An 18,036-nucleotide genomic window follows, 5' to 3' on the forward strand; every position below is an offset into this window, starting at 1 on the left:
ACACCCAACTAAACATGCTGTACGTTTTTAGAAAATATTTAACGTGTTAGGTTGATTTTTATTATATTCAGATAAAAAAATAAGTCGATTTTGGAGAGAGAAAATATTTTTTGGCAAATGTAACTTCTCCCCGGCAATAAAAAATAGTTCAATAGCAATTTTTTTCCAACGGCTAAAACCGATTAATTTATGGGTAAATTACACCAACAGCTACTCAACTTTGGACTAGCTGACAAAATAGTCACATTGGTTTCATTTTAGTCACTCAATTTTGAAAAAGTGACAAAACAGTCCTTTCTGCCGTTTTTCGTCACAAACGTCACAGTAAAGTGACATGGTAGATGACGGCATGCTTGGCCTCAGAAAACCCTCCAACTGGCCGTTACCACCAATTTAACAGACTTATCAGCACCAATTTAAGGTTTAAGAAGAGAAAAAGAAAAGAAGAAGAAGAAGAAGAAGAGGAGAAGAAGAAAAAGGAGGAGAAGAGAAAAAATGGAGATGCCTCTAGTTTTCAAATCAACGGTAATCGTCGCCATTGCCAATAGCTTCCCCTACGCGAGTCCTGAAACTGATATCTGCCTAGTCCAACCCTCTCCTTGCTAAAGAAATCTTCAATGTAGCCACCACTTAACCCGATTTTCGTCACTCTTACTCTTCCTTCCTCATCCTCATTCTCAAACTTGACCATTCCAAGCACTTCTCTCTTATCGATGACTTTCTCGTTCGTCTCAAATTCGATTAATATCAGGTAACCCCGACTCTCTCTTTTTACCTTATCAAAATCTACGCCGAAGCTGATTTACCCGAGAAAGCTCTCAATGTGTTCTACAAAATGCTTGAATTCAACGTTAAGCCTTTACCCAGAAACTTAAATCGTATCCTCGAGTTGCTTGTTTCTCATCGTAATTTCATCATGCCTGCTTTCAACCTTTTCAAGACTGCCCATAAATAAGGTGTTTTCCCCAATACTAAATCTTACAACATTTTGATGCATGCGTTTTATTTGAACGGGGATTTGAGTATTGCGTACAAACTATTCAACAAAATGTTTAAGAGAGACGTTATGCCTAATGTCGAGTTTTATAGGATATTAATGCAAGGGATATGCAGGAAGAGTCAAGTGAATAAAACTGTAGATTTGTTAGAAGATATGTTAAATAAAGGATCGTACTGGATTCATTGAGTTATACTACTTTGTTGAATAGTTTGTGTAGGAAGAAGAAGCTTAGAGAAGCTTATAAGCTTCTTTGTAGAATGAAAGTTAAAGGGTGTAACCCTGATATTGTGCATTATAATACTTTTATATTGGGTTTTTGTAGAGAAAGAAGAGCTATGAATGCTGTTAAGGTTTTTGCGTAGCCATTACAGTGGAAGAAACCATATCAACTATTGAGAAATTTTTGATTTCAGGATAACTTTAAGCTTGGATATCAATGGTATCGCCCTTGTTTATACCACTGCAACTTTAGCTGCTGCTACAACAAATTGCTTGCTTGTCATCACTTTTTTTTTGCTGTGTTACTCGAGTAAATTACACCATCAGTGGCAGATGACAAGAGACAAATTTTCGGTCACCGGAGAATCATCATTAGTCGACCAAACAAGGATGTTATTTCTAGATGTGTTGTAATACCAAACAGAGAAAGTGTAGAGTTTTACAGAAGAACTCATTGACTTAAACCCAACAGCGAAGACTTTATTTGAAGAAATAAGAAATTTGTTTTGAGATGGAGTCCATGGGAAATCCGAGAAATTGAAGGATTGATCTTGCTGGGACAATAGTGGCGGAAGGTTACAGAAGAAGAGAGCCAAGAAGAAGAAGAAGAAGAGTAAAGACATGATGTTTCAATGGCAAATAATCAGACCCCGCCAAATTAGGCAAAGAAGACTTTTTTTTACAGTCTTCTTCTTCTTCTTCTTTGTTATTAAGGTTTCTTTTTTTCAATTTCTTAAATTGGGTGGGTTTCCATTGTGGACATCCAACGTGGCAAGTTAATTGGCCACATCAGCTAGTTAACTTGCCACATCAGCGGTCCCGTTAAGACACTAACGGAAACTGTTAATCGGTGACTGTTTTGTCACTTTTTTATAACGTTAGTGACTGTTTTGTTATTTTTCAAAATTTGAGAGACTGAAATGAAACCTAGGTGACTGTTTTATTAGCTACCCCAAAGTTGAGTGACTATTGGTGTAATTTACCCTTAATTTATTTGCTATATAAACCCAAGCCATGTTATTCCTTTGGTATCTCAATCTCATTCTCCTAATTCTCTCAATTCTTTTAATTCATGTATTCTTTTAACTTTGTAGCTCTCAATTTTTCATTCAATTTCTCTTAAAATCTTGTTGTTTTAATTTTATATTTTATATTTTGTTTTTAATTTATTTTTATAATGGCAATTCCACTTATTCATTTGGAAGACAAACACATTTTCAGCGTCCAATTGTAAATGGTAAGAAAATATTATTATAATTTTAATTAAGTTCATTATTAATTTTATAATTTTTTATATTTACATAATCAAGCCAAAGATCAGATTTTAGAGACTTACATACACAATTTAATTACGAGGGCACCGAGTGTTATTGAACAACACTTGCAAGAGGCGAGATTCTTGCATATTTCTCATATGTTTGGGGGACTGAATTGAGTCCCGCACTTATCAACGTTTTGATGGAAAATGAAGACTCGAGACACACACATTTCATATTCCATGTGGTGAGTGTACAATTACATTTGAGGATATAACTTTACAACTCAATTTACCGGTGGATGGGTCAATCGTTACGTGGGTAGTGGGCGTTGGCGATTGGAGAGCAATTTACGAGCAACTATTAAGCAAGGTGCGGGATAAGTTTTTTGGTAGTCAGGTAGAGATGAAATGGTTGGAAAAAATTCAATTATATCGACAACTCTGCGAGTGCCGTTGAAAGAGAACAATACGCCCGAACATTTATCTTAAGGTTAATCAGGATCCCTTGAGTTGTTTCTTCTCTTCTCTCTTTTTTCTCTCTTTTCTTTCTTTTTTAGCCACCGTATCTACAACATTCATATTACACCTTTGTTACGGACGCATCTTTCACCACTCTTGAGCTGTCGATTTCTTTCTCCTTATCGAATCACATCTTGTTCGTTCAAATCCCATTGGTGCTTAGGTCTGTCAACGATTGTGTCTATTTCCAATTCCTGTAGGTTGGTAAGCGAGATCCCTTATATTGGTTAGACTCTATTTTCAGATGCACAACTAAGTTGCGGTTTACTCTCTTCCGCTTCGCTTAATTGATTTCTTTTGGATCTTTCTGAAACCTGTGTTGTCGATTATGATGTTATGTATATTTGTATGTATGACGTTTGAAAGACTAGGTCTAGGTGAATCATATCAGAATTGAACCGAAAGAGTGTGCCGGAGTAGCAAAAGTGTCGCATAGGCGTATGGAGTAAAGTTGTGTGTCTTTACCATGTTATTTGGTCTCACAAACGTGTATGTTTCTGCTTTGGCTGAATGTGTAGGTCCTAAGTTGTGTGTGTAGGCTGCTGATTTTTTTATATACTGATTATATGGACATAATGCTTTTGGTCTAGTAACACCAGATCTATTAAGGTTACAATCTTTGTTGAGGTTCTGAAAGTCTGAAGGTTTGCCACTGTTGGAACCACAACTGTGTACGGTAATGTAGGTTGTGTTATGTTACTATTGTTGTTTTGAAATATGTGGTCTATATAAATATGCGTTACAACGTGTATAACTTGTGATTCCATGTTAGGCTCTACTTGTTGGTTAAGTTATTATTGATGCATGCATGAAATATTGTTGACACATGTCTATTGTCATTGCTTAAATATTAAACTGTTACTGTTCGTATGTTAATAATCGATTGGTACTGCTACAGTTGCTATTACTATCTTCAATAACCTACCATACTGTTGTATTAGGGTTTGGGTTGTTGAAAGAGAAAGTTCAGGCATTAAATGTTGGATTAGTTCATTGATCATTATTTACTAGTGGTTCACCCACATATCTACAGATGGCTTATCCACATGAGCTCAGGCTCTTACTGATATACTGACAGTTCGTCCACAAATACTGATTTGGTGTGCAGGGCTAGACAAATTCATGGGAACTCTTATTGTGGTGTGTAGGGCTGGATTAGGTAGTTGACTGCACTATTATCCACGAGCAAATATATACTGTGAATTCTATGAATATTATGATTCTGATTTGTACTTTGTACGGCATGCCTGTATGTTATTATTTACTGCTTTATATACTTACTACTCATGTGTTAAGACCACACTGAGCTTCATAGCTCACCCCTTTAGTTTCCCTCTTTTCCAAATAACTCGTAAGGTTAGGCTCGGACTCGGCACTCGGAACACTATCATTGGTTTTGAATAAATGTATTTTAAACTTTGTTTTATAAAATTTGTTTTGGTTCTGTATAGTTTTTTTTATAATGGATTGTAGCATGGGTGCAAAATACAATTTATTTTCTTTTGGGCTTTGCACTACATTGATGCAGGATAGGCACTCGGTTGCTTTCGAGAGTTGAAAGCTTAATGAGACGGAGCATCGATATACAGTCCAAGAGAAATAAATGACCACTGTGGTGCATTGCTTGCGCACATGGAGAAACAATTTACTGGTTCCAGTTTCGTGGTATTTATGGATGATGTTGCAAATAATTATTTCTAACCCAGAAAAAGTTGTCTCCCAAGTAGGTTCGTTGGTAGGTTTTCTGTAATGACCCAAAATTCACAAACATCGGAAAAGTATATTATCGGGTCTCCGTCTTAGTAAATTGAGTTTGAAAATAATTATTAGAAATATTTATGAGACTAGTTGTGTGATTAATTAGGTTTTAGATAGGTGAATTTAGCTTAATTAAGAGAAATTAGGAAAAAGGATTAAATTGAATAAAGGGTAAAAGTCTAATTATAGATCAAAAGAAAATAAGAGGGACTAGATAGGTAAATAAGCCAATGGCTTAAGAATAGGCTGCAATACATGGAAAAATCTTAGATTTTTTTCTTGATTAATATTATAAAATATTATTTAATTAAAAAATTATAAATTATATTAATTAAAGTTAAGATATTATATTAAAAATAAATTAAATAAAGACAAATGTATGGTGATGATTTAATACAAGTGTGTTAATAAAATACATACATTTGTAATACTTATAATTAATTATTCAATAGATATTTTATTAAATTATTATTGTAATTATTTTATTATTATCATATTATGTAATAAATTAAGAAAAGATAAATGTAGGTGTAAAATTATACATGTGACATGCATATATTTTACACTTGTAAAATAAATGTATGATTACTTAAAATTTAAGTATAAAGATATTTATAAATATTAATTAATTAAATATAAAATAAATAAATGAAATGGTGCCTAATGTAGGGTGATAAAGTTGTACAAATGTAGTAAAGTATGTATATACACTTGTGTTATAATTAAAAGATATTTATTAATTAAATGATTATTAATAAATTATATTATTATAATATAAAGTAAAGAAATAAAAATAAAACAAAAGAAAAGAAACAGAGAGCAATTCGAAACAAGGGAAAGGAAAGAAGAAAAGAAAAAGAAAAAGAAAAGGCAAAACTAGGATTTTGAAGCTTAAAGCTTTGATTGGTAAGTCAATTAAGCCTTTTTTACTTAATTTTGATGTTTTAGAAGTTTTAAAACAAAGTTTTGTTGAAAATAAATTGAGGTTTTGGAAGTTTATAGGTTTTTAAGCATGGTTCATGTTGGACAAATCGTTAAATTAGGGATTTAATTGAATAAATTTTAAGTTAGAATTGATAAAAGGATTAAATTGTGAAGTAACTTATAAGTTTTATGTTTTAGGAACTAAATTGAGGGAAATTCGAAATTAGGAAAATATGCTGAAATTTTAATAGTTAAATTTGAGTTTGGATGAAATTTGAATAGAAATAGAGTGTGAATTGAATTAGGAAAGTAAGTAAACTTAGTTAATATTAAATTGGGAATAAGGTAAGAATTGATTAGAAATTCAATTATTTATTTAAATTTAATGCTGTAATTAATAGTGAAAATTATTATTATTTTTGTAGCTAACAAAGAACCCGAGGCATCGGCATCAAAAGGAAAGGAGAAAGCTATCGAGGACTAAAACGGGAGATTTACAGTTTGTATTACTATAATTTGAATTTATTTATTTTCAATTGTTAAATTTCAATTAAAGTACTTGGTAAGTGAAATTGAGGTGAGTATTAAAATATTGCATTGAATAAAAGTGAATGAAATGAATTGAATCGAAGTGAAATTATCTGAACTGTGTATTGATTAAAAAGTGGAAGGTGAACTTGAATTGAATTGTGATTGAATCGAAAGTGAATTTGAAATAGAAAAATGATTTGAATACCCTATTAACTAGTCGGGCTGAGTCGGATATAGTTGGCATGCCATAGGATTGGAAGAGTTCAGGGATACTTCGACCTCGAGTCGATGAGACACTGGGTGTCACTATATTTCTTCGGATAGATTCGATAAGGTACTGGGTACCAACTTACTTCGGCTTGGCCGATGAGACACTGGGTGTCAATTTTGCTTCGAACTATCCGATGAGGCACTGGGTGCCATTCTGTTGTGTTTGGTTGGATCCGTGTATCCGCCAAAGTCCGAGTCTTGTTAATAGGGGCAAATAAATGGAATAGCAAAAAAATCGAATGAAAATGATCGACTTTATTCATGAAATGAAATTGAGAAATGAGAATGAAAAGAATGAATCAAAGATTTATGAAGAGATTTATGTTCAAATGAAATGTTATATGATATTAAATTGATGAATAGCCAAATTGAGTTGTTATTGTTGAGAAATGAAAGTTAAGAATAAATTAGTTTATTTATGAATTAATAGTTATATAATTTGACATGTTTATTTATTATTTTACTTAAATAATTTAAATTATAGTAATACCACCGAGTATGAAATACTCAGCGTACGGTTGTTTCTGTGCGCAGGTCATTAGGGTTCAAGGTCCAGTTCAGCATCTAGAAAGATCCCGACTCCATTAAGAAAATTTTGGTGATGTATTTCTTCCTTTTGTTTAAGTGACATGTACTAGGTGATTGAACACGAGTTGTATATATATAAATATATATATGCTAAATGATCTTGGTTGTGAGTAAATGGTTATAAACTTTTGAATGATAAATAAAATAGTGAATCAATTTATTAAGTATGATTAGTAGCGTTTTAAAGTATAAAATTATTGATTGAAATATTGGTATTGGGTTGTTTTTGGTTTTAAGTTTGCGGGGGTTTTAAGTAAAATAAGCAAAATATCATCGAAATTTTTAAAATAAAAAAAAGCCAATTAGCATAAATTTATATGAATTTATGATTCTTTTATATATGTTTGTTATTTATTTAAGAATTATTTGTAAATTGTTTGATATGTCTGGTAATGCCTCGTAACCCTGTTCCGACGACGGTTTGGGGTTAGGGGGTGTTACATTTTCCTAGCAGAATTTGATTTCAACATAGAGTATAAGCTAGGGAGAGCCAAAACAGTGGCTGATGTACTTAGCCAAAAAGTGGAGTTTGTAGCCATTAGCCAACTTGATAGTTCCCTTTCGGAGGGTATTTGAAAAGGATTGTCCCTATAACACCCCCAAACTCGGCCTAGAAGTTGTGACTGGATACTGAGGAATTACATCAACTCGTTCAAAGCTTTGTTTTAAATCAAACTCAATGCATGTTTAGAAAATATAAAATTTTGGCAAAAACTCCTATAAATGATTAGAAAAACCGAAGTTCGAAAACGCTTATTTAAAACCAGAATTCACATTCAAAGTCGTGCGTTTTGAAAGTACTAACGTTGGCAGATCATTTCCAGTATTAAAACAGTCATTCGTTAAAAACCATATATTTTACTTACGGGAAATACTTAAGTGGTTACCTAATCTTGCAGTGGAAAATTACTAGATTTTTAGTTATTTGAAAATCGAAATCTAATTTGTTAGCTCGTGTGATTTGCAGTTTTATGCTTGAAAACATCAAATGCCGATGGATAAAACAAAAACCAAAACCAAACCCAAAACCAGATTACAACCATAAATAACTAAAACATAAACCAACATATATTTTAACCGATAACCAATCCGAGCTCCCGCACGCCGTCTAGTCCTAAGTCGGAAGTTAACCTGACACGTATTAAAAAAATGAATAAGCTAGAAGCCTAATGTGTGACTCAGCTCATAAGCATAATTTTGATTTAACAAGCACATATGTAAATGTCATAACAAAATTTTCTTTTAATGTACAAATAGCATATCAAAATATTGTATTACCAGAAACATACATCAGATCATAATGTCATATTTTCAGAACATATTTTGGATCGAAATATCATATTTTCAGAAACATATATTAGAACAGAATGTCATATCAGACCAGAACAAAAGCAGACACAGATTCTACCCCCATCCGCTACACATCAACTCTGTCTAGGCAATCACATCAATTAGGACTTCAAGAGTCCATCCATCCAATCACACTAGGTCGTGGTGGTATGCCACTCATAATAGTACAGTTAAGTTGCCAAACATATATTTCGATTTAACCGCCAAAAATGCAGTAATACTGCTGGAAAACACTTCCTCCAACAAATCAGAACACACCCCAATGCATATGCAGAATCTGTTGACTTACATATGTATCACATAGGTTGTATGCACTCATACATAAATAGATTTTATACAAAACGTAACATACACATAATTTATACAAATCATAGCATATCATATTTTATGGTTGGATCGGATAATTTATCAGAATAGATAACATAATATTAATAACACACATGGTTTACAAAATAGTCATGCTTAACTCACGTACCTACTTATAGCATATCATGTTGCATTATTATACTTATCGGAATTTATTTAACTTTCTTCCTACACTTACCTATGTTTGATTTACTGACATTTACGCTTTTTTGGGCCTACATAATACCCCTGGACCTAAATTTTGAGTCCCTTAGTCGACCCCTAATTGGGCCTCAAAATTAGCCCAAAAGGCCCACACAGCTCAAAAAGCTAGCCCGTGTGGTCAACATAGTCTACCCACACGGTCTGCATGATTTCACACGGCTGTGTGTCCCACACGACCAACATGATATCACACGGCCTTGTGTCTCATACAGGCTACAAAATTACACACAGTTGTGTGCCCCACACGACCTACCCACGTGGTCTACAAAATCACACACGACCATGTGGCACACACGGCCTGGCACACGGTCGTGTGGTGCTGGGCAGTTTTGAAAACAACTACTATTTCGTATTTTTCTCGAGTTTCAAGCGATAAATCGAGTTAGTTTCAAACACCTGATGTTATTTATGATAAACCAAACAACAACGCACTCCAAATCTCTTGACAAAAACAACATCCCCAAAGTACCTATTCTACTGAAAAATGTCATGTGACTCGAATTTCAGAAGATGAATACACGACAATTGAAAACACCCGAAAATGGAACACCGTAATGGCAAAATTAATTCCAGAAATTGTAGGAGAAAATTTGAAATAGAAGAATTAACAAAAAGAAAAAGAAAAAGAAAAAAAAGAAAGAAAACAAAAAAATAGAAAAGATGGGGAAGTGGGAAGTAATATGGAGAGTGGGAGAACTTTTAGGAAATAAATCCTTAATTAATTAAAACCTTTTTAAAAAAAAAACTACCCATTACCCCCAATAAATCTGATTAGTTACAAAAGAAAATTTTCATTTGCACGCACAAAGATTTAAAAACAAGATCATAGGGTAAGCTTACACCTTACCACTGAACCAACAAGCTCATTTTGTAATAACTTGCACAGAAATAAGATTTAAGCCAAAAGACTAGGGATATGAATTGAACTAAAAATTAACAATATCTCAAGGGAAGGGATTTGAACATAGGATCACACACACACAAACACAACATTTAACCACAAAATCAAATCAATTCACTTATCATAATTTTCACAATCAAACTAAATATTCAGATGAGATCACTCTTGGTTACATTAACCCAATTCCTTCTAACCCGATTTTTGGGATGTGACAACTCTTTCCTCCTTAAAAGAATTTCATCCTTGAAATTCCCATTGTCACATCATTCACTTAGCCACAAAATTTAAAATTTTTCATTCCAAACTGATCGTCACGTTACCGCTACGCAACTTTGATTTCAAAAGCAATCTTAGACAATTGTGTGTCCAAATGGATTGTTACAACCTTAGCCCAATCCTGAACACCCATGGGAAAGTGTATCAATGGACTTTATTGTGTATCTTCCTAAAACTGATGGGTTTGCGAGAATTTTTGTTATGGTGGTGTAACAACCCGAAAGTCAGTGGTGTCGAAAAGTGTAGTTGTAGTTGTGTAACAACCCGTAAACTGAACTCGTATATATTTTTATTAAATATTTACGAAATTATATTAGAAGCGAATAGAACTTTAGTTAGGTAATTTTGTTGAATTAGTGCTTAATTAGCATCCAATGACTAAATCATAAAAGTGGTGAAAGTGCAAATTATTAAAGGTTTTCTAATTAGAAATTAAGTAAGGGTTAAAAAGGAAATTATGTATTCCTAATATTTAGTGGACGGTAAGAATATATATATATAGGTTATAAAATTTGTTAGTTAAAAAAAAACATAATTTAAGTTGATAATAAAATATAAAGAAAAGAAAGATAGTGGAGAAAAACAAAAACATTTCCCTTCACCATCTTTTGCATGCCGAAATGGAGAAGAAGAAAAGAAGCTTTCCGCTATTGAGTTCAATTGTTGGAGCTTTATTTGGTTAGTGAAATATAGTCATTTTCTTGTAATTTTTATGTTTTCGGAATTTCGGTAGCTTAACCTAGCCGACCTATGTTGTATTTTTCATTACTATTAAATATTTAGGATGTTACCAGTTTTGAATATTTGGAGCTTGAGGTGTTATTTTGATAGATTTTAAGTTTAGAATTGATAAAGGATTAAATTGCAAAGTCAATTGATGATTTTGTGCAATAGGGACTAAAATACACAAAATTTCAAATTTAGTGGTGAAAATGTGAAGTAGAAAGTTAAGCTAGGCTTAGAGTGAACTTGGTATAAAAATTGGAAGTTAAGTTTGAAAGTTATGTTAGCCACGGTTTTAAGGACTAAATTGAATAAAATGCAAAAGTCGATTAAATTAGCAACATAATGTGAAATTGTTTGTGAATTGATGAAATGTTTTGTTTTTTTTAACCCATGACTAACGTCGACCCAGATCCCTCGAAAAATAAAAGAAACAAGAAAACCATTTTCGAACTAGACTTTTTAAAACATCTTATAGCTCAGACGACCAACTAAAATCGGGGAAAAAAATTTTCCACTGCTTGTTATAGATGTTCGATCCGTGGATTAAAATCTTTTCCCACTAGTCTATGCATTTTAATCTGGTCATTTTTAATCCCTGTACTTTATAGATTTTAAAATTTTAGTTCTTACCAGATAGTAATTATTAAAGTCATTAAGTTAAATTCTATTATTTTCAAATTTTGATGTAATAAACATATTATCACATATATAATGACATATCAACTGCTATTTCTACATATTATTAAAAAAAAGGTCAAGGATTTAAAGACGGTCATTTATGTCAATACTAAAATTTTGAAATTCAAAAAATATAAGGACTACTAAATAATCTGATTGGATAACATGGTGTAACAGCCCGATTTTGACCCTAATCGGACATAGTGGTTTCAGACTACAAATTTGAGTCAAAAAAAATTTTAATATTATTTTGTGTGTTTATTATGTGTGAATTTGATTGTGTGAAATTTTCGTGTTTAAATTTTATCGTTTGAATGACCGATTAAAGGAAATAACTTAATCGCGTAAAATGAAAATTTAGGGGTTAAATTTAAAAGCACCTAATTGTTGTTATCTTTTAAAAATGGGGGTTTTAAATGGCAATTAGGCCATTTAAATGATAGTGGGTGGCAATGGTCAACATTGCCCTTATATTATATATTTTATAATTTATTCAAATAAGGTTAAAATAATAAACTAAAAATACATGTTAATGTATGTTAAATAAAACAAAAAGAAAATAAATTCATCATCATCTTCCTATTGCCGAATTTGAAACAAAAGAAAAAGGATAAAACCTAGCTAGGTTTGGCCATTGATGAGCTCAATTTAAGATCAAGAATTGAAGAAAACGGAACTACGGAGAAAGTCGAAAGAAGTCGAGTAGTTGACTGTGTCTGTTGAAATCTGAGGTAAGTCGATAAGCATTTGAATTTTGTTTAAGTCATGAATATATAATAGATAGATGATAAATTGTGTTATTGAAATTATTAATGTCCTTAGTCGAATTTGAATATTGAAATAGGGAGGTATTTGAGTTCGATTCAATTTATAAATAATGTCTGTAAGCCTGTACGAACCCTAGGAATTTCATAGGATTTTTTGATAAGTGTTTTCGTGTAAGACCACGTCTGGGACGTTGTTATCGATTTGTATTTTCGTGTAAGACCCTGTTTGGGACAGTGGTATCGATTTGTGATTACATGTAAGACCACGTTTGGGACGTTGGCGTTGTACGAGCTTTCCGATTATTCGCGTATCTTATTTAATTCCGAACGGTTCAATGGGCAATGTTAAACGCAGACGGATATGGAAATGAGTTTTATCTGCAGGTACGTAATTGTTAAATGAATATATGGAAATAAGGTAAGTTGGTTATTTGAGATTATATATTATAAGTGATTATAAGTTTGAAAATTATCATGTTTATTTATAGATGCAATTCAGCTTTAGTTGATAACTAGGTTGCCAAGGTGAAGGTTATATATATATATATGTGTGTGTGTGTGTGTGTGTGTGTGTGTGTGTGTTAAGGTATGTTCGGGTTAATAAAAGATATATGTGATCAAAGTGTAATCATGTAATGTCTATTACATTTATAAAATAAGTTAATTGCCTTTTAATTTTACTAGTTAAATTATTTCTATGCTGTTGACTTACTAAGCTACGAATAGATTACCGTGTGTTATTATTTGTTCACTTCTGTTTTATAGATTTTTTGAAGTTGTTACGAGCTCGGGGATTCGTTAGTAAAGCTCATCACACTATCAAATAACTATGGTATCTTATAAGCTGAAATTTATTTTGGGATTATGGCATGTATAGACTAACTTTGAAGTTACTTAATTTGAAAGTGTATATGTATTAAAGCCATGCGAATATGGCTTAATTAGCTTGTTTTGTTTGGTTTTGGTTTGAATCATAGGTTATGCATATTTTGATTATGGTTTAGCATTTTATGAATGATATTATATAAATGAATGTTATGTGCGGCTTATTTGAATTAGTTATAAGATAAATATATAACATGCTTTATAAATGGAAGTGTACTTGTGGACGTTGGAGATGATTTACTTTCAGATTATAGATAGAATAAATGAATGTTCAAATGTTCAAGTGTGTATTGTTTTGGATTTGTGTTTGGACATGAATATGCAAATGGATTTGATTTTAAATGATAGTATATATGTATAAAATTGGAAATGAAATGCTTAGTTTATAAGGTAATGAAATATAGACCTTTGGAAGTGATTTAAGTATGAGCAATTATATGTATGCAAATTGGATTTGGTATAAATTTAAGATAGGTAAGTTCATGTGATAATTATAACTTATATACATATAGTTGGACATATGAAATTCGTTGAATGATTAGTATATGTATATTTGTTATGCATTTGGGTGATGGATTGATTTGGTTACAAGATGAACTAATTACGAAAACATATTTATATATTTTGGTTGGTGCTAAATGAAATGTATATGTGAATCGGAATTAGTAAATATAATGTACTTATATTGTGTAAATTGGTTTTGGTAAATTATAGGCTCGGCTATAGTATAAGCTTCTTCTTGTATATGTGCATATTGAAGTCGGTTTAATAAATTGACTTTAGCTTGTTTTATATGTAACATAATTATTTTGTTTGTGTTTGGTGAATAATCTTGGTTAAGATAAGTATATGTTTAACTTATTTAACATGTTTTGATAGTAAGTGAATAATTAAGTACAGTATGCTAAATATAAGAATTACATGAAAATTTAAAATGCTATGTCATTAGCTAAATTATTTGGTACACAATAGTTGGTATATAATATTTATGTACTCAATAACCAAACTTCATTCGCTAGATTTAAATTCAAATTATATGTACCTATAATCGGCCTTATAGGTAGATATCAAATTGGCTATTATGTGCTTGTATTATTTTTTTATTATTTTCGTTTGATTGATTAGTTTATATACTTGAATTAAATTATCTTATTTGTTAACCAAAGTTTGAAATAAGCTTTATATTTAATAATGCTTCACAACTTTAGGCACAAAACAAAATTAATAGTAAAATTTAACCAAATAAATTTAACTGCTACTATTTAGTGAGGATTAGACCTGTCCATGGGCCGCCCGAAATATGGGAGGGTTCGGGTAAAAATATAGGCCCGAAATATGGGCTTGGGAAAAAAGAGGTCTGTTTAAAAATGGGCAGCCTCAAGTAATTTTTTGGCCCGGCCCGAAAATATATTAAATATATATATTAAGTTTTTTATGTTTTAAGTTTTTTATGTTTAAAAAATATATTTATTTATTTTTATGTTTAAGTTTTTAGTTTTAGTTTTCAATTTCATTTCCCCGACACTATAATCTACAGTCTGTCTTCCAATTCCAAATCCCTAACCCTATCGTGCCTTGACTTCCTTGACTGCCGATCCACCTCCATCGTCAAGACCTCCATCGATCCACCTCCGGTCCTCCACCCACTTCCAGAATCAAGCGTTTAAGGGTTTGTTTCTTCCAGAATCGCCAAGTAGAAGCAAGCATACAAGAACGAGGAGTTTGGTACAGGTACGGGTTTGCTCATCTTCTTCGATTTCCTCGTTTTCATTCTCTTTAAGATACTTCATTTCTTCTGATTCTTCTTCTTCAGGTTACTCTTTTCTTTGTTTGCCTACTGATCTTCTTTGTTTGTCATTTCTTTTCTTGTTTCTTCATTTTTCTGTGTTACATAAAAAATGCAAGCCTGAAATATAATAGACGCCTTTTGTGTTTTGAGATTCTAAAATGACGTTTCAGGGTTCATTGATGCCATGCGTAATAGTTGTTTTGGTTGATGATCCGAATATAATGATTCTAAAATATATTTTTTAAGTTTTTTTTCCTCTCCAGTCTCCAGTTATGGAACTATATTGTCCTCATTAACCTTGTTGTTTTGGTCCTCAAAGTAATTTGCTATGGTCTGATATGGTATATGAGGTTTCGGTCCTATGAGCTAATTTGCATGTATTGGTTTGTAACTTTGTATTTAGTTTCATGTTTATTATTTTACTCTAAGGTCAGCAAGTAATTGAATAGGGAATACATCTAGCAGTATTTTGGAAAGAGACTTCAAGCTGCTATAGAGTTGGCTGTAACTAAATTGGACCTAAATTGTTTTATCCTTTGTTGTTTATTGCTATAAAATTAAGTATGTTTAAATATTTTGTTATAAAATTTAGGTGACAAGATAGAATTGAAAGTGATAACATTGGACTTATAGCAATGAACTACCTATGGGTTGGTTTTAAGATTGGTAAAACATGTGCAGGTAATATTATTAAATGATAGCAATTGAAAGTGATAACATTGGTATTTGGTAAATCCTGCACATAGCAATTGACAGGATAGCAATTGAAAGTGATAACATTGGTGTAATATTGGTTGGTTTTAAGATAAAAAATGTAAACTTATTTGTTTACAAAATATTTGATAATACAAAATGTAAACTAATCAAATGTTAGATTTTGTTACAACAATTAATACAATTAATACAATTAATAATTTGATAATTTTACTAATCAAATGTTAGATTTTGTTACAACAATTAATACAATTAACAATTAATAATTTGATAATTTTACTAACAATTAATTTTAATAACAATTAGTTTTAATTTGAGTCAAAAAAATTAATTTTAATTAAAAATGGGCCGGGCCGGGCTCGGGCCCCATATTTTTTCTTTGGGCTGGGCCTAGGAAGCGGGCCGAATTTTTTTCAGGCCCAGCCCGGCCCGGCCCGGCCCATGGACAGGTCTAGTGAGGATCGAAATTTCAAATTTTAAAAAATATAAACATTAAAAATTGATCAAATTAAAATATAAAAGACTAAATTTATAAGAGTACAAATAACTTAGAGTGGAATTTGACCAACATGAATTGGTCGTATATATTCCGTTTTATTTGCTTTAATTATTGAAGAGAAGTGTAAAACCAGGATAAAACCATCAGGCATTGCCAATTATTAAAAAAAGAAAAAAGAAAATACATCAGTTTATCATTGCTCTGTTTCTCCCGTCAGTTATTACTGCATCCTACGGGGTCTCTTAGTCGATGCCTTGCATTTTCCTAAACATCAAGACGAACTCATACACTTTCTCAGGGGGTGGAACTACTTTGGCGACGCTCTCTCTTTGCAAACACCTCTTCATCCAATTCGAAAACTTGGGGCACTCGGCCTCCACCGTAAACCCGCCGATCTTCTCAACGGCAAAGAACCAGCTCGTTAGAGGGATTAATATGATGTCAACGAACCCAAATGTGGTGCCAATGAAGTAATCTTTGTCCCCTAAGGCTTCTTCTAACTGCTTCAATATCTCTATGAACTCCTTTTTAGCTTCCACTGGTACCTCTCCTTTGCTTCTCCATATATTACCGCATGCGTCAAATACCTGACCCAACTCGCAATATGTTGTTATCAAGGATGGACCATAAATTAGTTAACCCAACAAGTTAAAAGAATTAGTCATATATATATAAGCACCTTTTTGTCAATGAAATCAGCCCAAAAGCGTGCCTGAGCTCGGCCATATGAACATGGCGGGAGCAGTGGAGGGGAAGACCAGGTTTCATCGATGTAGTTAACGATGATAATGGACTCGCACAAGGGTTTTCCGCCGTGGAGGAACACCGGGACTTTCTTGTAAATGGGGTTTGAGCTGAGCAACAACTCGCTTTTGCCGCCAAATAAGTCCTCGGCTTGAGCTTCATATTCAAGGCCTTTCTCATTCAAAGCAATCTTAACCCTCATGCAAAAGGGACTAACCCAGCAGTCAAGAATAACAAGCTTTGCCTTTGACATCTTAATTTAGGAAGCTAGGTGATCTTCTCTCAATATTTTCTATTTGATTTGAAGTGGAGAAATCAGTGGGAATGTTGGAAATTTATAGACCATGTTTTGTAGTGTGACGAGGTTATCGAAGTTTGGATCTTGCAAGCAGTTGGTTTATATACATAGTGATCATCAGCTTGTGTATATTATTACGTGCTCACAAGGTTTGTCCTTGACACACTACATTAATTGGAAGGTAGCAATAATAGATACCCGTTGTCCACAACTAAAACGCTAATTAATGCACATTTTTGGATCAATGAAATAGAGTTTTGATGGGAATGAAATAGTACTATAATAAAATTAAATATATAACACTGATTTGGTTAGACGGAATGAAATGGAATGAGTATTGTAGTAATATTCATACATTTAGTTGAGATGAATAGATATGTAATAACAAAAAAGATACTCGAATGTAAATATATCTTTTAATATTTTAATATATTTCTTACACCAATTTAATGTTAAAGAATAATATATTCTATCAAAGAATAATAATTTAACATAAAATATTTAAACAATATTTTATATTAAATTATATTAAAATATTTTATTTTTATATTTTTTGAAACGTGGAAATAATATTTTATATTAAATTAATTTTTTTTTTTAGTTTCTCCATCTTCATCTTCGTTGGTTCGCTGTCTCCCCAAATTCATCTTCATCTTCATCTTCCTCTCCAACTTTTTTCCAGAATCCAATAGACCACTATCATTGCTGCTATCTTCCGCCACCATCAGCCACCAATATGAATTTATCCAAATTTTACGTTGAATGTCATTTT

The 18,036-nt window shown here is 32.1% G+C and overlaps 1 protein-coding gene and 1 pseudogene across 1 annotated transcript; one reads left to right on the forward strand and one right to left on the reverse strand.

Moving 5' to 3' along the window:
* Positions 1-529: 529 nt before the first annotated feature.
* LOC105763903 (pentatricopeptide repeat-containing protein At4g01400, mitochondrial-like) lies at positions 530-1,407 on the forward strand (annotated as a pseudogene).
* Positions 1,408-16,283: 14,876 nt separating this feature from the next.
* LOC105771408 (probable glutathione S-transferase) lies at positions 16,284-17,269 on the reverse strand. The gene is made up of 2 exons (XM_012592870.2): positions 16,902-17,269; positions 16,284-16,809 (listed from the first exon to the last, which is right to left on the reverse strand). Exons 1-2 carry the CDS (start codon positions 17,217-17,219, stop codon positions 16,465-16,467), a joined length of 663 nt encoding a protein of 220 aa, XP_012448324.2. The 5' UTR covers positions 17,220-17,269; the 3' UTR covers positions 16,284-16,464.
* Positions 17,270-18,036: the final 767 nt, after the last annotated feature.

Source organism: Gossypium raimondii, chromosome 7 (assembly GCF_025698545.1).
Source record: "Gossypium raimondii isolate GPD5lz chromosome 7, ASM2569854v1, whole genome shotgun sequence".
NCBI lineage: Eukaryota > Viridiplantae > Streptophyta > Magnoliopsida > Malvales > Malvaceae > Gossypium > Gossypium raimondii.

Excerpts from the sequence above, each read along its gene's own strand:
- LOC105771408 (XM_012592870.2), bottom strand. The coding sequence starts at position 17,219 with ATGTCAAAGGCAAAGCTTGTTATTCTTGACTGCTGGGTTAGTCCCTTT. Across the intron at positions 16,810-16,901 it reads CTGATTTCATTGACAAAAAG|GTATTTGACGCATGCGGTAA; the intron begins GTGCTTATATAT and ends GAGTTGGGTCAG.